Genomic DNA, 23,863 nt, shown 5'->3' on the forward strand with positions numbered 1-23,863 from the left:
CATATTGCGTGTTTATACGACTTTACAGAATAATCAATCTTTTTTTATGTATGTAAGCAGACATTTTTATTCGAGGATAACATAAAATTAGTTTTTAACGATTTTTCCTATGCTAGGTTATGTATTTTTTATTTGTGAATGCTGGTGGATTTATTTAGATTTTTAACAAGATGAAAAGCGGCATTTAACGCCTCCTGAAAACAAAACACCATCACCATTTGTTGCACATACGGAACATCACAAATGGTACAACTAGTAATACAAAAGTGAATATTTCGAAACAAAATTAAATTAAAACTACACCCAAAGCATGCAAGATTTGTAAAAAAAAAAATAATGATTCGAGTTGAAAAATAATTTAAATGAATGAAATATATTTGACAAACAAATGAAACAAATTAACATTATAATTGGTAAATATTTTACTCACGATGGTATTAATGGTGCTGGTAGGCCTTGGCCTGTTGGTCTACCTGGTGGTGGAGGTGGTGCACCTCCGCCAGGTCTATTTGGAATTGCTGGAGCTGGTCTTCCTGAAGCGGGTACTGGTGGTGGTGCCCTTGAACCTCCTCCCAATGATCCTATATAAATATCATTCAACAATTTAGTTTTTTTTTTTGCATAAAATATTCAGAACGTATAAGGCACAAAATCATATAGATGGGAAGTTTCAAATTTGAGTATTTAATGAAAATAATTCAATATAGAATAGAAATTTTTTCAAAAAAACCATGCCATTCATATAAATTGTTTGGATTCCTTTGAACAACAACATTTATGAGCCCTTAAACGAATTTCCCACATTTATGATTATGTGCTAAAAATCTCACGATATGACTAAATTCTTACCCATACTTCCAACTTGTGACATGTTTGGTGCTGGTCTCGCACGTGGTCCACCTGGTGATGGAGGTGATAGCCGAGGATTATCTAAACTACTTGCTAGCCAATCATTTTTCACCGGTGGCGGTACAGGAGTACTAACTGTTGCCATACTAACATCACCAATAATATGTAAGGCTTCTTTACAAGCATGATACATGCGTAACATCTCTTCACGTTTTGTTGCCGCTTCCGCTGATTCTTCCATCATACCTTGTTGATCACCCGTTGCATATAGATGAGCAAGTAAATCACCATTTATAAAATCTTTCACATTGTTTATGATTATCATCATAATACATTTTGGTACAAGATCACGTGTTGTTTTTGTTACAATCCTCATATAACTGTCAACTAAATTACGAATTGTTTCCACTTGTCGCTCTAATTGTGGATCCATTGAACTTTGTAACCCTGATTCACCATCACCCTGATAATAACATTAATACAATATTGTAAGCATGCTTTCATATTATTGTAACCGCTACCAAGAGAATAAAATTCCCTTTAACAATGATCACAAACCCTCAAAATATGATTTATAATTGCCGATTAAAATTTACTAAAGTTTTTACACCTTTGATATCAAACTTCATTGTAGCTATTTTTTATAATAGTTCGAGCACCTGAGGAAGAGGCGGGTTAGAAAGACAATAAATCACTCCAAAGCTTCTTTCAATCATTTTTTCGAAAACTTTCATATGTCTAATTTCTACCTCTCATAGTTTAACGGAATTTTATTGCTTAACTATGGATGATACGTAAAACATGGTACATTTTTTGAAGAAAATTCTTTTGTTTGTAACTTAACAAAATGTGACTTTTGAAGTTAATTAATGTCTTTTTCATGAGTGTATTCAATTAGCCCCTAGGAAATTTATGGAATTCTCTCTCGCATTGTTGTAAAATTAGCATAAATACGTTTAATGATTCTTTCAAACTTGCATCTATAAATTAACAACAATGGTTTCTTTCATTTATCAACTACTAGCTGTGAACTACCCGCTTTGCTGGGCAACATTCCCACTTTCACCCCTCCTCCCATATTCCATATCCTTTTCTAGGTTACTATCTATCACCTAACTAAATTTCATCAAAATCCGTTCAGCCGTTTAGGCATGATAGAGCAAAACTCCCAGCAAAAACCATAAAAAAATCACTAACTCAATTCAGTTTTCTGCCTACTTCCTACCCCCTAAGTACGATGACGTGATCATTTTGATCTTATATCCGTTTTTAGGTAACCATCTATTACCTTACTAAATTTCATCAAAATCTGTTCAGCCGTTTAGACGTGAAAGAGCAAAAGGCCCAACAAAAACGACTAAAAATCACTAACTCAATTTAGTTATCTGCCTACTGCCTACCCCCTAAGAACGATGGCGTGATTATTTATAGCCTATGACCATTTCTAGGTTATCATCTATCACCATACCAAATTTCATCAAAATCCGTTCAGCCGTTTAGGCGTGAAAGAGTAACAGACAGACAGAGTTACTTTCGCATTTATAATATTAGTATGGATGTTTCCAGCAAAATCATTTAAATCCAAATAAATGGGGTTTTTAATCGAATTTTCAGACGAATAAACTGGTAAATGAATTTTTACAAAATTTTGTTATTATGATATAAATGGTTATGAAAGTATTTCAATATGAGTTGAATAAAAAAAAATATATATATATAATTTAATCAGAGATATTTTATTTTGAGAATATAACAAATTACTAATTTAAAGTGTGGTGCTCAATTACGTATTGCATATTTATTTAAAAAGGCACTGACTATTAAGTTTATTTTTTATTTAAACATTAGCTAATGCTTGATAAATTAATGAGTTACTTTCGCATTTATAATATTAGTATGGATATAAAATATCTCGCTTTGAGTCGATTCTTTTAGTTTCGTAAAGTTTGGGTTTCTTTAATGCAATGCAATTATAAACCATACTTCAAGCATAATATAATAATCGAGAAAATAAAATCGAAAAAACAGTCTGACCCAGGAGTTGCGCCATTAGATTTTTATGAGAGCCGGTGAATAATGTTTGTCTGACTGCACTCAATAAAATCATATTCGTGCCAACTAAAGTTTTTTCGATTTACGTCCATCAAGTGGGACGAGTTTGATCTTTCGACATTTTTTACCTAACCTCACCGTTTTCAAGATATAAGCATTTGAAAAAAAATCCGTATTTCCGTCTTTATTGATGAAAATAAAGAATATTTTGTAATTCCGGTCAAAAATTTAATTAGTAAGCCATTCGATTTTATTTTTTGAACAATTCTATGCTTTTTTTTTACTCCTGCCAATTTTTACCAAACCTCACCGTTCTCAATATATAAGCGTTTTAAAAAAATACGAGTTTAAAATATCGTAAAATAGGGTACTTCTGTCTCACATTATGATTGTAATTCGAAAAAACTTTAGCTCGCATAAATATGATTTTGTTAAGTACACTCAGACAAACATTTTCTACCGACTTCTACAAAAAGCTACTAGCACGAAGACGATTCCTGGATCAAATACCTTATTTCCTCGATTATAACTGAAACATTTATGTGCGTAATAAAATAAGAGTCATAATAATTATCTACAGACTACTGTGTCATTCTAAGTGTAGTGGCCTCAAAATAAGATGCTGCTTTTAAAGAATTTCTTTTGATATTATATGCCTAGAATGATTCGGACAATATGACAATGTTCTGAGCAATTTAATTACGGCTAGTTATATTGTATTTAATTAATTACGTAATTTATTTATTTACTTATCCAAACAAAAAATAAGTCATTAATATACCAATTTATGGTATTATTTATATATACGCACATACTTGTTTAAGTGATACCACGGCTTTAAGTACATTCTTTCGCAATGAAATTTTTTATGTATGATCAAGTGTCCCAAATAATTTTAATATGTTTTTTATGCATTAAGTTTTTTTGGAAGCCTCCACAAACTGTAAAATTAACCAACATAAGTAATCCGCCCAGAAGTTTTATTTTGGTAAAAAAATTATTTATTAGTTCCAATAAAAGAGAAGAAAATAAGTAGAAAAATTCTATAAACTACTTACAACGCAATCACACTATACATTTTGAGTTTTCCGTTAGTGCAAAAACATTCACTAGTGAATTGTGGGTTTGTGAGTATTGTGATAATTAAGGTATTTAATAAAAAAATTTATTCCTAAAATTCAAACCAGGAAGAAAAAAATACTTGAGGTTTTCTTTTAGTAAGATAAAGTAAAGGATAATAACAATTTTGAATAAAAATAAATAATTAATGGTGCTTCCGAAATGATTTCATTTTTGTTGTGATGAAATATGAAAATTTTGTGTTTTGTTTATTTTTTTTCTGTGGGTAGAAGGAATATTTTATAATTCATTTAAAAAATAATTTAATCAGTCTTTACACACGCGTTGTTATGTGTTGTCTGACTTCGCGTCTGGCTGCAACTTCCATGAAGTGAAATGTATGATTAGTAATCAGAATACGCATTATAAGATTAAAAAAATAATTGATTTAGGAATAAGCCTTTGTCCTAAAATTTTTTCGTTATCGTGCCAAAACATCGTGTAAAATCAATTTTTGGATAACATCCATAACTACGAAAATATGAAGAATTTAAATGTTCAAATAGAAAAAAAGGAAAATAACACTTGGTGACGCCATAACTGCAATTGCCATAAAGACTATATATCAGAAGTTATTTAATTGCTTGTATCTTTTATGTTTATTAATCGATTTTTATTTAGATTCCAGATCTTGTCATCTATTTTCGCACATTTTCAAATTTTAACGAGAGGTACATTGAAGTCAATATCAGGAAAAAGGCCTATTGAGACAAAAAATTATCGTATTTAAATATTTTAAACATTCTACCCATTAGAAAAGTTTGTAAATGTTTTGTAGTACAATATTTAAGCACATTCATGCGCTACCTACTTTAGATACTAATATATTTTATAAATATACCAACCTCAAACCCATCACCCTGCATAAGTAAGCATTAGCAGTTAATATTATGAATAAATACTATAATTTTATTTATATTTGGAGTAAAAAAAAACAAAAGAAAACCAAGAAATAAGGGGATATCAGATACAATTCAGAATTTACAAGATTAAAGCAAATTATTAAAAATTAATATTATTTATATATCTTCTCGTTAGTTTATATACTTGAAAATTCTGAACATTAGAAATTTGACTAATTAAACAAAAGGCGGTTTACCCTGAAGATTGCATGAAAGGAAAATGAAATCGGACGCAATCAATACACACTCCAAAAAAATGGTTTAGATTATCGTAAACAAATATTCCAAAATTTTATCCAAGTTTAATGAAAAATGAAAAGATACGTTCAAAAAAATGTTTGCAAGTTAAGGATGTGTTGTTCATAAAATCACCTAATCAGTCCATTTCCGGTTGTATGTCTGTCTGTCCGTCTGGACTCATAGGACCCATCTTGTAAACCGTTAGAGATAGAACAAAAGTTTAATGTAGAAAATGTTTCTTATAAAAAAATAAGCATCTTTTGTTTGAAACATTTTTTCGTAAACATCACTGTTTACCCGCAAGTGCGCAAATTGTATAGTATTTATTATATGTTAATATCAGTTATGTATGCGTGGCTATATCAGAGTGGCTATCTTTCTTTCCTTACATGACGTAAAATACAAACGATTGTGTAATCAACATTGTCTATACATGGTATTTCAACAATTAAGTCAATTGTTTGTTTTATTACTTATTTTGTCTATAACTTTCGAACTGTCATACTAATGATTATTGTTGTTTTAAACCAGAAATTAAAAAAATTGCATCTTTTCATTTTTTGATAAATTAGATAACCTACTAAATTTAAGTATTAGTATAAAGAAAACAAATAAAAAAAAAATCAAACGAAAAAATTTTTGTTGTTTCAAACCTAGTTCGTAAATAGAGAAATACTTGCCCGAGGTTTCTGTAAGACACATATAATTTAAACTTAATAAAAAAAGAAACTGAATAAAATGTAAAGAAAAAATTATGGGATAAAAAGTAAATAGTAAGCAAATAAATTTTTGAAAAATACTAACTTCTTCTCCTTCTGTTTTTTCTGTTGATTTCTCCGGATATACACCAGCACGTAAAAATGATGCTTTCCATGAATCGACGTCATCTTGAGTTTCACAACTCAATTCTAATTGCTTATAATCCTGTGGGAATTTTAAAAAATTTATTAGCAAAAAAATTTCAAGTATATAAAATGTATTGTAAGCAAGGCTGAGCACCCACTAGATACGATTTCATACGTATTTAAACTATCCAAATATATTTACAATTAAAATTCCAAGCCCTTTAGTGCTATTAAAAAGAGTGGCGTATAGTGTTCATGTCTTAGTTATACGTATATAGTCCTTCCACAAATGTTTAAATCGATACCGACGCTTCTTATAAAGTCTAGTATTACTTATCTTCTTCCTACATAATTCATTTTCTTATTTTGGAAACAAGCAAAAATAAAAACAAACTGGAAGTTACATAACATATTCTGTAAAAATTGTCGGAACATGAAAATTGTGTGGAAATTTATGAACTGTGTAACATTCATTTGAAGCAGGGTTCGAAAATATCCGATATTTATTATAAATATCAAAATATCGGATATTTTTGATATATATCCGATATATATCAAAATTTTGATATTTAAAAAAAACTAAAATGATTTATTTATTAAGGTACTTAAAATCAGACAAATGAAAGCAAAACATAAAATATTCGTCTAGATTTGGCAAAATCAACTAAAAATCATAAAATTTTATAAATAAAACTCGAACAAATAAAACAATTTTATAAATTCTATTCAGTCAATGGTCATACCTACACTTAAGTAACAAAACAATAATTATTACAAATAATAACTTTAGAGTATAATCAGTCTATTACCTAATTATCAAATCAGTCGTCAGTCATTCGTAATAAACTGTTAATTATCAAATTAAAAAAATGTCGTATTCATAATTGTGCTTGGTTAGACTTCAAAGAAGAAAAAGGTAGATCATCTTCCGATTCTGAATCTTACTTAAACTTACTCTTGCGTTACGAACTTTTTCTGACAAGACACGATTAGAACTTGGTATTAGTATGTTTTAACTCTGCTAAAATGCCATCAAATTTGGGAAGCAGAAATACAGTAACAAACGTCAAAAATTACTAAATAATATTAAATATTTTTAATCATTTTTGTATTGATATATATCAAAAAAATTCATGTGATACATATCGGATATATATCATGATATATATCCATTGATATATATCCTCGAACCCTGATAAGAAGCGTCGATATGGGACTAAATTAAATTATATTTCTGCTTCTCATTATCATAAATACACTCTGTGTCACAAAAAATGCACGTGTTTTACCATTCTATGTGATATACATAGAATATTATATGTGAATTACATGTACTGTTATAGTAACATCACTTAGAATAGTTCAACTTTTGCGTTTATTTTTACTTAGTGTACATGATGACGTAAAATGAAAATTATGTTTTGAAATTCTCAAATTATAATATTCAACTCCTATATTTCAATTCTTTAAAAGATGTTTTTCAGTATTTTATACTGAAAACCCGACGAATTTTAATTAAAGCAAAAGTTTTGAAAAGCGATCATATCGTGTCAGATAACAATCGCTTTTGAAATTTAGTGAAAAGTTATGAAAAGAACATATTTTGTGAAGCAACTTTTGTTATTGTGAAAAAAATGGAAAAAATGGAATTTCGTGTTTTGATAAAATACTGTTTTCTGAAGGGAAAAAATACAGAGTCCGGAAACTCATTATCAAGCCAAGTTTTTGCTTCCACTGTATTTTTTCCCTTCAGAAAACAGTATTTTATCAAAACACGAAATTCCTTTTTTTCCATTTTTTTCACAATAACAAAAGTTGCTTCACAAAAGACGCTCTATCTCACAAACTAATTGACTTACAGACGTCAAATTTTGACACGAATCATTTGAAGGTTGGTACTATATAAAAATAATATGCATTTAATACTAGCGACGCCATTTATGTGTCAGACCGGGGACTTATCAGCCAACCTATTAAAGGTCTGAAAATAAAAATACTAGGTTTATGTAGGTTTCGATAAAATCGATAACTTCTCTAATTGATTTATAAACGATTTTATATTTTATATCAGTTTTAAACTATCCAAGTCATAAAGTTAGTTTTACGGCTTTTTGTAATCACAGTTTAAGACGCTAATACGACTTCAGGCGAAAAAAGAAGACGAACAGCGGAAACTATATACATCTTTTGAATATTGACCGCAACGGACAAAAGCAGAACCTGTATGCGTTCTTTTTACATATAATACAATAATGGTAAAAATATATGCAATGAATAACAAGCTCAAAAAACAATTCTATTTCAAAAATAACGCCTAAATGAATAGAAATTTTCTGTATGATTGATGATGGGATTCTTAGGGAACATTAAAAAATACCCACCCAAATAGTAAATGAAATTAAAGCCTATATACATACATTTTTTGGGTAAAAATTTCTTCGATATTTGAATGACTATGAGGAAGTAGGAAAAGAATAAGCATCGTAGCTTAATTTTCTTAAAATAAAAAATTATACACACATTTGAGTGAGGCATAATCGAATTTCTCCTAAGAACTCCTCCACCCTCAAGAAAGAAAAATTGTAGGTATTTGTATAAATTAGGTGCAAATAAAAATCATAAAAATAATTTAGCACTAATTTCTGTATAAAATAAAATTTTTAAAAACTGAATATTTTTAGGTAGATTTTATATATTTACATACGAGTATTAGGTTCGAGACGCATATCCAAGCTGAAATCCAAACTCGTTGGATTTTGGAAGATACGGCTAATATTTTTTGAAAAATTATTGAATATTGATTGTGTTTTCTTTGAAAGTAATTTAATTATTTTAACAACTAGATCATTAAATTTCATGATCAATGATATATCTCACGGATAATAGTTTGATTCAAGAAGACCGTACAGGAGGAGACCGTATAAGGTCGACCATTACTTATCTGATAATCAGATCTTATACCAGCTCTTAGACTATCAGAAGGTGGCATTAGAGAGCAAAATTTTGAAGTATCTGATTATTCAAAACATGCAATCTTTATGGACAATGAGCCTCCATAAAACATCGAAAAATTATTTTAGTGTTTGATCAATTTTTATTAGAAATGATTAATGTTTGAAGTTCAATTCACTATAAAATCTACCTAGATCTTACGTTTGTACCTGATAACAATATGAAATAGTTTACCTTATATACATTTCTACCCTCAGCGTTAAATAATGCAAACATATGCCGTCGTGACATAAAACCTTGTTCAATATCTCGCAATTTAAGCCCATCTAATGGTAACATATATTTCTTTTCACGTTCTTCTTCATCTTTGAACCATGAAATATTTTCAGCTGTTAATACAAACCAATAATCTCGAGAACCGCCTATAATCAAATAGCATTGAAAATTAATAACAGATATAATAACTAACGTAGTTAATCGTTTTGATATATTGCATTTTGTAATATATTAATATGAAAATACAAAATTTTCAAGAAAAATTAGGTGTCTTTTAAATTTTACGCATTTAATAGTATGTCAACCAGATATACAGGAATGAATACCGTGCAAAATTCTAAGACATCCTCATATCACATTTTGAGCAGGTTGCGCACGTCGGTTCATCGAGATGGATGAAATGATTTACTGAGTCATTTTTTTACATTATAAAACAAATTATTAGGTTGATAAACTTTTCGGTTTCTATTTGGGATACTAGAACGGGTGACCTACTTTAAAGTATTTCGATTATTTCTTGAAAACTCGATAATGTTCATAGCTGATGATAGTATCAAAATTTTTAAATTAGTAAATTATTCTTTTTAAAACAAAAAGCAACTTTTGTTGGAAATATTTTTTTAACTAAATAAATTTGACGGAAATCAAATGCAAAAATCTATATGTAATTATTTGAAAGTGTATTTATGTATACATTTTTTGTAAGGATAAGAGATAGAGAAAACTTTAAATTACGATAAGTTGGTCTTTATAAGTGTGTATTCTTATGTACGCGCTTGGGAAGTTATACTTTTTCGGTAATAACAAATATAACAATAAATAAATAATGTAAATCAATAATACGTAGTTATGGTATGAAACTGTAATTTCGATTATGTAAACTTATCTATTGTGTTCATAGATGTCACTTAATCCGTCATCTATCAATCATGGTGTTCATAAATTATAACTAACAGGCTACAAGCACATGCAAAAAATTTTCAGGTGATGTGACTCACCAGAAATCATCTTTAAAAGTAATTTTAAGCACCATGACCCCTTGGTGTCTCACCACTGCAACAGTAAATATGTATAGCGTAATTAAGTAAGGCTCGGAAAATGACGGGAGATCAAAATCTTTTTTTAACATCCGGTACCGAGGTTACCGAATTTTTATCTGTACGGCATTTATGTAATTCGCTTCAAATAATTATGCAGAGTTAGTATCCAGCAACGCCGTACATATTTGCTGTTGCAAGGGTGAGGCGCCAAGGGGTGTGACATTCAATGGTACTTAAACTTACTTTTATATATAGAAATATCTTTTTCATTTTACCCGAAAATTTTTAGCATGGGCTTGTAGTTTATAACTTTAACTCTTAGTTTTCACGCCACTCTATACGCGCCCATCATAAAAATTCACTATCATCATTTTTTCATAACGCGCCTAAAGTACAGAAACAAATAACGATAGATTTTTTTTTTTAGTTTTACTTGGAACTCCTGAATATTTTAACTTTTTATTTAGGCAACTTTTTTAAAACACTTAGTTTAAGAAGTAGTCTGAATATTTTAAAATAAAACACCTGCTATTTTATTTACACAGGTTTAAAAATATAAACATAATTTACCTACCTTTCATAATACCCAAATTATGAATGCACATATACCCTTTGCGAATGACTTGATTTCCCAGTTGACGATGTCCGGTCTTGACTGAATTTTCCGATTGATTTTGAGCGCTACCAAAAAAATTACCAGTCCTATGACTTTTTATAAAAAAATGAAACAAAACGAAAAATTAGTAAAACAAAAGCCAAACCAAAGTAACAACAACCTGATTAGAATAATATACATGACAAACACGCATCTCGTGTTTTTTTCGTTTCTTCCGGTATATTGAAAATTTTCTCTCAATTTTTTTGATTTTTTCACAACGATGTTTACATTTATCAAAAAAACAAAAACAAAAAACAAATCCTTGTGAATTTCAAATGTTAATGTGTTACGTTTCGTCATGCTTTTATTTCAATAACCTTCAGTAAAATTGAAGATTCAAATAAAAAAGTAAATGCAAAAAAAGCTATCAATTTCAATGAGGTTGTTCTGCGTTTACAACTGTAATCGAATTTTCATACAGATTTGAGTATAATATTACAAAATAATCGGGAAAATTGTTATAAAAATAAATTATTATGGAAATTTTTATGTAGCCCTCAATGTAAAGCGCGAATTCTATATTAATTGACCCGCTGACTGAGTAAAATATATATGTACCTTATGGAAACTTGTATATTGTGAGTTTTGTAAATCATGAGTGTGAGACAGTGCATATATATTAAACAATGTGTATAAGAAGGATACTAGTCAGCTTGAATGTTTATTTTGCTACTATTGTACTGCTACTGTTCAAAAGAATGCAAGCAGACATATAATAGTATCTTTTTATACACATTGATTAATGTATTTGTTCTCACTCATTTACTCATTGATATACTATGGGAAATTATTTTAAAACAAATTGTACATATTTTTAATAAGATATTGTCACATAATTCATGAATTCTTACGAAGACACGAACATTTCTTTAAGTTAGATTTTTTTTAAAAGTTCTAATAAAGAAATTTAAACATAGGTTGTTTTTATCCAATGAATAAATCAACTTCCATACAGACCAAAGCAATCTTGGTCAACTCAATAAATTGAAAACACGGAATTCAGCAATTTGACACAAGAAACAATATAAATAAATGAGACTGAATGATAAGAAAGAACAGCTATTGGTACAGTAAAAGTTAGTCACATGACTGCAGTGGTCTCTACCACAGCAGTTATAAAATTAAATGTCATGTAAGGGAAATTTCAATATGAAATATTATTTGATGTTTTAGAATTGCAATAATGTATGAAGAAAGCAAACAATGTCTCAGATACACTTATAAGTTTAGCTACCCACTAAAATAATGCCCGTAAGCCAGGAAAATTAAACTGCAATCGATAAAAGATTGTAATAAATGATCTATTGAAGTAAAAAATAATATTAAATTAGAGTTTTATCATTTTTTAAATAAATCCTCGTTTAGTAGATAGGATTTAACCGTCACCGATTCAAAATTTAATTATCGTTTATATTGCTACTTTAAAAAAGTAAAATATACTTCAAGCTTAAAAAAATTCCATCATATCACTTTATTTTCCATCCTTTTATACGAATGTTTTTTATGGACATCTCCTTCAGCTTAACTTAACTAAATATTTTTAACAAAAAAGAAATTATTTCCAACGTTATCTTTTGGTTTTATCTGATTTTCCTAGTTTTATTTGTTTGAGTAAAAGAAGATCAATTAATAGCCAATTTTCTCTAACAACCTCCAAGAATTGATAATATTGCTTTTTTTAATTATTATATTTATAGATGTTGAAAAATGTGGTCAAACACAACAAAATTGGAAAAATCAACAAAGCGCATAATCATAAACTTTGTTGAGAACATTAAAAAAATTAACAAAAAAAAAAAAAAGAAAAGTGTACATAAATATTAGTCACAGTCTAGTACTTGAAAAACCTGTCCTGATTAAAATTTGTACTAGATTGTAACAATGATGTGTATAGGAAAACAATGTGAAATAATTTTTAACTTTCATGATAATTACAAATCTTTTGTGATCGCCTCACAAATCTTTGGCTAAAACCTACATTTTTGGATTTAAGAATAATACAAATCCTAAAATTAGAAGTAACTTTCAATTGATAGCAATTAACTCACTTAAAGAATAAAAGATTTATAGATTATAATATGTATCAACATTTAAAGTACAAAAAGAGATTAAAACATTCAAGAAAATTTGAAAAAAATCCAACAATTTACTATCAAGTCCTGTGTCTGGCTGAATAGCATAGTTCATATGCTTCTTTATCGAGTTACAGTTATGCATAGATTAATAGGGGATCGGACTAAAGTATTTTTTATCACATTAGATGAAGAATTCTCACTTCACGAATAGAAAAGTGAAGTCTAGAATAGAAAAGAAAAATCTTTACTAGTATTCAAGATATGAACGTTTACAATTCCTAATTAAACAGAAAGGAAGATACCCAGTAGTGACGTCATACGTGGATATCACCATAGAGATTACATATAAAACTTTGTTTTGCTAAAAAGAGATGGATAATCTTTGATTGCTTATAGCTTCTTTGTTTTTTAATCAATTTTAATTTCACTTTAAAATTTTGTTATGATATCAAGGATTCAGAGCCTAAATGGCCGAGCGGCCTAAGGCGTTTATCTTCGACTGTTTGTCCATTTAGACTTAGGTTGCGGGTTCGACTTAGGCAGCGGCAGTGTGAACAATTTATAATTAATGGGAGTGCAGAATTGATCACATTGTCGTCGCTTGGATAAGAACGAAGTAACCGACTCCACCCGCATCAAAATGTAATTGTAAATATGTTTGTAATTAAATAAATAAAGATTAACAAATAATGATGTGGGTGGCCTCTGTTATAGGCGTATATGTCAGAGAAACGGAGGTTAAAACCCTATTATTATTATTATATTATTATTATGATATCTCAAGTCTAGTTTTACATTTTTATGGGTAATATGGCCAATTCGACATCAGGATTATCTCATATTGTAAAATATAAATTATGAATCATGGAAATTTTCGTATGCACAGGCATCCATTGAAAACATTTTAAAATAAAAAATGGTATTGTTAATTTTGAGAAAGTTTTAATCTGGAAGTCTCCTTAAAGCTCTGATAAACGGAATTCGATTTAAGACTAGCCCGTTGCAGTAGTTTTCTGTTTACCTTCGATGAATATTACAAATTACGAAGATCTCATGATTTGGGAAGTCAATTTGCCGAACGAGCAAATCAACTCCTTTTTGACCATATGCTGTCATCACCTCTACTATAATTTTGTTTAAAAATTATTTCACAATTTTAAGTGTTGGACAAAGAGTGTTGTAAAAATAAAAAATAAAAAGTTTTATAGGATCACTTAATTTATAAAGAACATACAATTGTTAAAATATTTGATATAGAGAAATTGAATACCTTTGCGACGCTTGTATACTGCTATGGAAAGCCAAAACAGAAAATTTATTGATTGTAGTTAAAAACTTGTCAAAACAGAAAATTTATTGATTGTAGAAAAATATTATTCAAACAAAAAACGATATTCACAAGAGAATTACTATATAGTTTAAAAAATCAAGCAAAAAGTACTGCTATTTTTCTTTTCTTTTTTAAATTGAAAAATGTGCAAAGCAGAATTCTTATTTTAAAGTAGAAAAATATTTATATCATTTTTTTTTTTTTTTAATTTATAAAATAGCAAAAATAGCATTGTAATTGAATACAAATTATAAATAATAAAAAACTATTCTAAAAAATTTACCAATTGCATGTTAAAATTTATAGCTTATAAATAATTTAAAAGTACCTAAGCAGATCAAATACTTAGATTTTTTTACTCAGTTATTGATCATTTTGAAATTTGTCTATTTTGCTTGTTTGAAACAAGCTTTATTTATTAATTTCCACTAACTTTTCTCTATCGATACGCACATCAAAATCGATAACACATAATTATAAAATTTAAAAGTAACATAAAATTTTTGATGATTATTAAAATTTTAAAATAATTTCAAGAAATTTTAAAATTATGTGGGGAATTTTACATGTGTAAAAATTAGTAGTTATGGCCCTGAAAAACGTACGGAAAAAATCCGTGCGAAATGTCTACGTTCAGATTTTAATACTAGTCAAATATATCGTTCTATCTACCATTTCACCAAGGCTCGATGTCATAATACCAATCAGGGAGAGATGTAAATTTAAATTACTTCGGGGTAACTTTTTCAACAAAGCTCTAATGCGAAACATAGGCAAGCAATTAGCAGTAGACCTATCTGTCACTTCACACTAAATTTCGTCATAAACTTTCATAAAGTCTATTATTTTTGGTAAAATTTTGGGTACATATTTTGCTAATTATCTGCTCATGTTTCGCGATGCAGTCTTGTCAAAAATGTCTCGCCAGGGTTATTTAAATTTATAGAGATTGATACCTCCTCTGATTGGAGTTACGAGACCGAGCCAAAACGTAAACTTTGAATAGTATTCAAATCTCGACGCAGCAATTTTGGATGACTTTTTCCAGTACACCTCCACGAATCATTATCATAAAAAATCATTAAAAAATTTTCATAATTTCCAATTTAGTTTTAATTTTCAATAAAATAAAAAAAAATAATTTGGTTTTATTGTTCCTAAGACAACTGAGAATTTTAGAATTTTGAAAAGTTTGAAAAAATATTGGCACGTGTCTCAAATGAAATAGAACCTTTAATTTCGAAGAAAAAAAAATTACTTTTCAATTTCAATCTAAATGTCCGGAAAAATCGATTTTAGGTCCAGATTAAACATTAAAAAACGAGCAACTAGTGTTTCTGATCGCATTCTTACTTCGAAGCTTTCAGTAGGTCAAAGCCTCAATTTGCTACGCTATACCGAGAAGCGTCAGGTGCAGATTTAGAAAGATTTTTTGGGGCAACGAAAAAAAATTTGTTTTGAAATATGATTTGATATGATACGTATACTAATTTTCGGCTATATTTGATACATTTACTAACATAGTTATTTTAGCCTAAAAAATTAGAAAATCGCATTCATTTAACTATTAGGTGAGTAGTTTTTAAAATTGCCTAAAATCCTGTAGAAACAGCTTTTATTCTGGAGTGATTCTCGAAATATCTCGAAAGCTTTGAAATACTTATGAAATATCTCCAAAATAATCATCTAATCATCAAACGAACTGGATTTTCATATTTTTTTGTACCCTACGATTGGCGCTTAGATTGCCCCTCTCTAGATCCACACTTGAGCTTAGGTATTTTTTAGCTACTATCAACTGCAGTTCGTAAATAATAACAGTTAATAGGTAGTATATACGTAACGAACCAATTTGATCGAAAGTCACAGTGATTCGTCATTGTATGACTATCTGTGACTATCATACAGAGTCCTAGGTCAACTTTAGCGTTAAAGTAGCTGTACAGATAATTTAAAAATTTTTAATACTTTAAAATTATTATAAAACAGCCCGAAAATTTCAAAGATTGAAGGCGTTAGCAATTATTGTAACAAACTGATAGTCCGCAGAACAGCACCCTTTTTGTTAAATGATTAATACATACTTGAAACTTCGTAAGTGGTTTCTTTTTGGCGAGTCTACTAAACTTTTTCTCTACGACTTTTTTCATATTTAACGTCCTATTTAATCTATCTGTCTGAAAAAAGCGCAGCAGAAAATTTACCGGACAGTAAGATCACTTGATAACGTTATTAAACAATAAAATATTTTGTCCGGGAAAAAAACTGCATCAGATTGATAACTTGACGTTATTAGCACTTTTGAAAATAGTGGTAGATAAAAATTGGTATAATCGCCAAAAGGAAGCCACTTACGAAGTTTCAAGTATGTATTAATCATTTAACAAAAAGGGTTCTGTCCCGCGGACTATGAATAAAAAGAAATTTACTCATTTTATGGTAAGAAAAGAATAGTTAATTAATTTTTACGAACTCAAAAGATTCTTCACCTATCCACTACGAAAAATACTAAATAGTGATGAAAAACAAATTAAATTTTTGTTCAAGAATTGAGCTGCTAAAGCCTCAATTTATTATTAGCGAAATTAAGCTTTCAATTTTCAACATCTATGTAACATTTTATAAAAACAGCTATTTATTAAAAAAAAAAAAATTCGATTATTAATTACTGATTTGAAAAAAATAAAAACTAAAAAGAATTTTGTTGTTACAATGCTGGCGAAAATTTGTTTAAAAAAATTTTCAAATTAAAATCGAAAAAAAAAAAATTTAACGCAACACAAAATTGAAATAAAAACTTTTCAAAAAAAAAAATATTATTTTAAGTTATAAAAATTATTATGATAGTAAAATAATTAATTGCATTCAAAATAAATGTTTTTTCTACGTACTTGGCAAAACCGATAAAATCTTCATGATTCGTATTCATATATGCTAGTTCACAATCAATTAATAATAGCAATTGTTTCTTGCAAAATTCTTCACGTTGACGAATTTGTTGAGAAACGATCCGTTCTGTTTCATCTCTTAAACGTGGATATCTTGCCATCTGAATCAAATTAATTTGCTCTGGTAATTGCTCCTTAATTTTAATTACCTATTCGTATTGTGAAGAACGATAAACGAAACATAAAGATACTGGCAAATGGTTATGTTTAAACATTTAAGTAATTACTTTTCCTCGACACACGTCGTTATCGTGATCCTTTGCATATCGCAATCGTGTAATCAACTCTATCGTTAAGTTCAATCTTTAGATTTACACCAGACATATTTTATTATTTTTGAAAAGAAAAACTGTAACTGAAGCATAATTGGTTTAGAAACTTCAAAAATAATGATTTTGAATCGAGACTTGCTCTATGTTTGGTAAAATCCGCCGGTTGTTGTATATCAAGAGTTATTCAAATCTAGGGAAAACGTTATTGGAGAAAAACAACCCAACCACAGCACGAGGGATGTCAAAGATCGATCACATGTTGGTAAACTAATAAAATTTTTCTAGAGCCTTAAGAGATGTTGTTGATATTTCGAAGAGAAATGTGCTGCCAAAAAAAGAGAGGAACTATCGATAGACACTATTATTAATGATTTAAATCTATATCGTAGCATGTTTCGTTTATCGTACTACACCTCTAAGTATTAAATTTGTTGATGTTACCTTTTCTGTACAAATACGAATTACATTTGATAATTCTTGCACGACTAGATCTACACATTTAATTATAGGCTCTCGCAACCGTTCAATTTGTTTTTTAACAATTGCCTCGAATGCCATATCAGGTGTGAACAAACCTACCTAAATAATGTATCAAATAAAAATTTTAATAACAAGTTTATTTTAATTTATTGAATTTGTAGTTTTAAAACTGATTAAGGTTATTTTCAACCATTACTGCCATCATATTCATTAAATATGTATTAATTTATATGTAATAATGGTAATTATGAATGGTCAAAGCGTATTTTTGACAATAACGGAAAATGATTATTTGAACAAAATGAGACCAAAATTTTTATTTCTAAAAGTAAGCTATTTTATAAATTTCCTTTCCATTTTGTATTAGAATATCACAAAACACAAGCGTCAGAATACATCCAGAAATTCAGTGTTTCATTTTAAATACTAGAAAAATCATTTAATAGACGAATTGCAATAAGTAATCATAATTTCAGGAGAAAAAAAGCTCAATATCTTTCAACATATATTGTTAACAACATATTAAAAATGATGATTTAAAAACAAAAATAAATATATTGGTCTAGTGCCCATTTAACCATAACTAGATAGTCAAGACACAAGGAGATTTGTTCAAAGGATTACTTTTCATTCAACTTTAGAACTACAAATGATATGAACTTTCAAAATACTTAATAAAAATAATCGAAAAACTTACTCGGATACCATGAATATTTCGTATAGCATATGATATTTCATTACGCAATACTTTCTCATCAATTTCCATTTTAACCAATTCAAAATTAAAACGTTCGTGAAATAATCGTCGTATTTTTGCACCGCCAGATAATTCTAATGTATTAATGTCCGACGAACCAGACCCTTCAATTGTGCGTTCAAAATCTGTTTGTAATTGTTGTATCATTTGTAACATTGCTTTGGTTTTGATTGCTGGATCATCCGGACGAAAATGTTTATATTGATCAACATCCTTTTCTAATGTTAATAATTGTTTTTGTAATTTATCACGTAAACTTGGTAATGTTTCACGGATGTGATTTGTTAATTGTTGATTTAATACACGTTGTAAGTATGGTGTACCGAGACGTTCCGCTAAATGTCTATAGCTTGGATGACTGAAAAATATTATTTCAAAATTGAGATTAAGTTTTTCTGAATAAAAAATTTCTAATGATGGAGAAAACAATTTCTTTTACAAGAGCCAATTTCAATATTCAGAAATTAGTTTCTCCCGACAAGATAAGAAGATATTAAACAAGGAGATTAGAGTATGCTTTACAATACTTTTTCTATCAATATGAAAACATGTTTATAGTATGCCAAATATCGCATATTACTGTGACAGTTACATTTTGGGCGAGACAAAGCGTGACTTTTGAGGCAATTGACAAAATCAAATCTTTTAGTTTGAATGTCGACCCTGCAATACGAAGCAGTTTCGTAATCTACCCTAATATCCAGTTGTTATAATAAAGCAGAACGCCTCAATTTTTCCTACTGGGATTTCTTCTAAGATGGATGGGTGCAAATTTTCGAGCCCAAATATTCTATATCTCTCTGGTACAAACAACACGAGGAGAATTTTTTTAAAAATTATTTAGAGCTATAGATGATTTTTCAATCGATATTGACCACTTCCCTAGTTGTGATTAAGTAAGACAAAATGAACAAAGTGAATACATAGAAGTCACTACATTACTTATTTTTCAATGAAAATAGGAAATGGATCTTTCAATTTCCAAGAGCTTAAATAAGAAAACGGACCTTTTCATGAAGCTTTAAGTTATATATTGATTTAAGCTACATTATGCAAAATGATTTACTACAAAATATTAAAACTGATAGTGAGAGGCATGGATTTTGAGAAAATAAGGCTGGCAATGTACCATTATTTGCTAAGTGAAAGAGGCGCATTTAGCAAACTGAACCTAACCTTAAAGCATAACTGTGTGTATTATGGTGTTAGTAAAAATTAAATACCTTAGGAAAAATTTTCGTTCAGCAGCTAAAGCTGCATTAATATCTTTTCTACCGTCAATATCTTTCTGTGAACGGTTTACAACTCCAATATATCCTCTTCTTAATGGTAATAATTTATTTTCCAATATATCACGTGCATCTGTTCCATCGTCCATAAGATCCAATTTGGTTATTACACCAATTGTTCGAATACCTAAATTATTTAAAAATAATACAAAGTAAGTTATATACAAAGTATTTTCAATGAAATATAAAATTTTTACCTTGTGGATCAACTTCTTTGGCTAATTTAAGAGCATCTGAATTTGCTAAATCTGTATTAGCTGGTGTTACTGCTAATATTAAACAACTTTCACGTTTAATAAATTGTAATATCATTCCACGTATTTGTGCCTCAATATCAGCTGGTTGGTCCCCAATAGGCACCTTTGTTAAACCAGGTAAATCAATTAAAGTTAAATTTAATACTAAAAAAATAATTTTAAATTATATCCCATTGAACTTCAGTAAACTTATTATTTATTATTACAGCAAAGCAAAATAATCGATTGTTAGGCATTTACTCGAGATACTTAATTCTTTGCCGAAATTCATTTTAGCAGCTGTAAAATAATAGATTTATAATTGTTTGTAGCAATAGATTCTTTTTTACTTCAGGGATTAAAATTAGTTTGTTTTTATCATTAAAACGCTAGGAAAAGAATACATCTAAAATTACCAAAGGGAAAATACAGAAAGAGGTTCATCGGCTTATCAGAATTTTTTCAAAAGTACTTGAGAACTAGCCCAATTAAACAGGGTAAAAAGATAGTTAAAGCTCTCTTGAGAGCTATGTTGTTACAAAAAATTAACAAGGCAATTAGTTTGTAAGATCCACATTTTGTTGGGGGATTAAAAATCGGGTCAAACTAATATTCTGGTTTTTTAATATAATTATCACCAAGGATAATCGATTAGAAAAGTCTATAATCCAAAAAATTAAACATCATATTCAAAGTTTGAAAAATTATAAATATGCACTAAGAGGATTGATCAGTGGTTAAAGACATTTCCAAGTCTCCTAATATACATTTTTGGGTCAATGTCTCGTCTAACAATTAATTATTCCGAGTAAAACTGTTTTTGGAATTTGTATTATTTGTGCTTACCATTTGGTGAATAAACTCTCAGGTTAATTGGTATATTGGATATACCTTTATTACTTCCAGTAACACGGTCCGTTTCCGCTTCGATTTCCGTACGTACTTCATTAAAATCAACAAATTTTTTACCTTTACAATGTAGAAACTCAGCATATTCTGAAAACAAAATAACTTGTTAAGAATTATAAACAAGATTAGCAATATAACTAACTTCTATTATTTTATTAAAACTAGGAAATTTGTAACTTCCAAAATCGATTGCAAAGCTGATTTTAAGGAAATTTCGAAGTTTCCGTAAGAAATGGAAGTTTCCGTTTAGATAAGTTTTTGATTAAAATAAGGCTTTTTTGTATTATTTATACTTTGTGGGCGAAATACCCATTTTTTACTAATTTATCTATCAGTAAAATTGGAAATAAACAAAAAAGTTCAAATTTTCTCAGTACCTTCATTACAGATCGAAAACCACAAAAATTCCTTTACAACTTTTAACTTTAGTAACAAAGACTACGTGCAAAAAAATTTAGATCGATAAATTGATCACCGACGTCACTCCATTGAGAATTTATGTATACTTCAAAAATTTATCTATAGAAAACTCAAAACAAACAAAAAATTTCTATATTGATACTGTATTGATAATAGAAATATTAAAAAACAGTTAAAAATTATTCTAATAAAAAGAAAACGTTAACTTAATAATCTATTTAATTATTTTCAATTAACAAAGAATAACATTTTTATCATTTTTCACGGTCGATATTAAAATTCTCAGATTTTTGCTAAAATTCCATAGCATTTCCAGGTTTTCCCATATCGTTTGACATTCTAATTTTTAATAATTAAAATAAATTGGTTTATTAAAAAAATTATTTGATATTAATTAAATATTACAAAATACGGAGAGGACGTAAAATTTAGCAATCTTTAATCAAAAAATACATATAAATGTTCCTAAATGAAGAATATAAGTTAGCCACTTCTTTCGAAGATGTTGCACGAGCCCTATGATCTTGAAGTTTGAGTATCTCTAAATAACACTTTATTGAATAAATGTAGTTGAGAAATTTACAAAATAAACACAAGTTTAAATGTAAAAGTTGTTCCTTATAAAAAAAATTAACAACTTTTACATTTAAACTTTTGTTCTATCTCTAACGGTTTACAAGATGAATCTTTTTACATTTGATTGAATGAGCAAAAATGTACCATTTTAAAATCGGCATATATCGGTCAATTTTGAAGCTAGAAATTCGAAAAAAAAAACAAAAATGTGTACAATTAAATCAGCTAGAACTTTTAGTTGATTTTTTTTTTTTGGCGCATAGTTTTTTTTTTAATTTGTAAAAAACTAAAACCCCAACTACCCCCCAAAAAGTGGGTTAGGTCCGCCCCTTTCAGATCGACTTTTTGGTACGAAGATTTTACAACCTAATAAACAACTGTGGAATATTGCAAAGATACAACACTTTTTTCTTTATTGATTTTTTATTTAATTTTGTTGTGCTAAAAGGTTTTCGAAAAGTTTGTAGAAATTGTTTAACAATGAGCTTTTTTAATTAACTACATTCGTGGGGGTTGTCGAACTTTACGCACACTCCGTATGTATGAAGTGATTATATACAAATATTTATCACCTCCAATTCTCCTTTACAATTTTCCTTGAATTGATTATTATACTTTGATGATATAGGCTAGATAGCATACCTCATGACATGACCCACTAATTAAATAATAAATTAAGATATTTATTTTTCATATACAGCTAGTTAAAGCTATTCCAAGGACAATTTATTAAAGTTTATTAATATTTTTTTCTAAACGTACGTACGATAACCAAATATTATACAAGCAATAAAAAAATTTATTAATTTAATATTCTTATACTTAGAAATCGTAACTAGATATATAATTCACCTTTTTGGATTCAAGAATATAATACTACTACTTGACATACATAATTTCACAAAACCTCCCAATTATGCTATAAAAGCTTACAGTTTTTACCTTTAAAGTACACACAATTTACGCCCCTGTACTGTATACAGAATATCTCATTTACGGTATCTCAATTTTACTTAGCTAGCCTTAGTACTAAGTGGATCTGTTTGGGAGCTAAATGGTTAGATGGCCCTGAGATTGAAATTTTGAAATATTTTTTTAAAGGTAGTCCGAGCACCAAAGCAATTTTGGATTTAGGGTTGAAATTATTTGTACCTTATTTTCAACTTTGACTGCCTTGGTTTTCGAAATATCGAAAGCTAAATAATTAAACAAAATTTACAATTTTTGATATTTTGAAAATTACTTCAGATATCGAAAAATTTTATTTTTACTTTTCGTCTTATATTGTCAAGGTATAACATAATTCACAATCAAAATTGCAAAAAATATATTTTATACATCCTTAACCAGCCGAGCACAAGGTTTTTTTCAATTATTTATTAAAGTTTTAACTTAAAATAGTTTTTTTTTTTTAATTTCCTACATGACCTACAGAAAAAGTCAGCCGGTAAAATTTTTATTAAATCATTACTCATTTTTCGCAAACTTAGTCTTGATATAAAATTAAACCGATAAGGTAACTTAAAAAAGAGTATTTCGTCAATTGAATTTATGCATTGAATTGCTACAAAATTTTTACAAATTTGGCCGTGCGAACTTCATTTAAAACAAATTTTGCATATATGCGATTATTACATA

The 23,863-nt window shown here is 28.5% G+C and overlaps 1 protein-coding gene across 16 annotated transcripts in view; it reads right to left on the reverse strand.

Annotated features, from left to right (window-relative positions):
- LOC123292476 (dynamin) overlaps nucleotides 1-23,863 on the reverse strand; it is a 49,515-nt gene that overhangs the window by 11,354 nt on the left and 14,298 nt on the right. For 3 of the 16 annotated variants that reach the window (XM_044873168.1, XM_044873155.1, XM_044873165.1), the window contains exons 3-15: nucleotides 21,167-21,316; nucleotides 20,282-20,485; nucleotides 20,019-20,211; nucleotides 18,736-19,153; nucleotides 18,000-18,137; nucleotides 17,230-17,387; nucleotides 10,850-10,983; nucleotides 9,194-9,381; nucleotides 8,528-8,572; nucleotides 5,967-6,086; nucleotides 4,866-4,880; nucleotides 850-1,312; nucleotides 431-581 (exon numbers count right to left, since the gene is read on the reverse strand). In XM_044873168.1, the coding sequence (XP_044729103.1) occupies nucleotides 431-581; nucleotides 850-1,312; nucleotides 4,866-4,880; nucleotides 5,967-6,086; nucleotides 8,528-8,572; nucleotides 9,194-9,381; nucleotides 10,850-10,983; nucleotides 17,230-17,387; nucleotides 18,000-18,137; nucleotides 18,736-19,153; nucleotides 20,019-20,211; nucleotides 20,282-20,485; nucleotides 21,167-21,316 (2,377 nt within the window). Of the gene's footprint in view, nucleotides 1-109; nucleotides 195-430; nucleotides 582-849; nucleotides 1,313-4,865; nucleotides 4,881-5,842; nucleotides 5,852-5,966; nucleotides 6,087-8,527; nucleotides 8,573-9,193; nucleotides 9,382-10,849; nucleotides 10,984-14,278; nucleotides 14,300-17,229; nucleotides 17,388-17,999; nucleotides 18,138-18,735; nucleotides 19,154-20,018; nucleotides 20,212-20,281; nucleotides 20,486-21,166; nucleotides 21,317-23,863 lie in introns of those variants that run through there. The other 13 variants (XM_044873166.1, XM_044873171.1, XM_044873159.1 and 10 more) reach the window with 12 other exon arrangements.

This window comes from Chrysoperla carnea, chromosome 2, assembly GCF_905475395.1.
Source record: "Chrysoperla carnea chromosome 2, inChrCarn1.1, whole genome shotgun sequence".
Classification (NCBI taxonomy): domain Eukaryota; kingdom Metazoa; phylum Arthropoda; class Insecta; order Neuroptera; family Chrysopidae; genus Chrysoperla; species Chrysoperla carnea.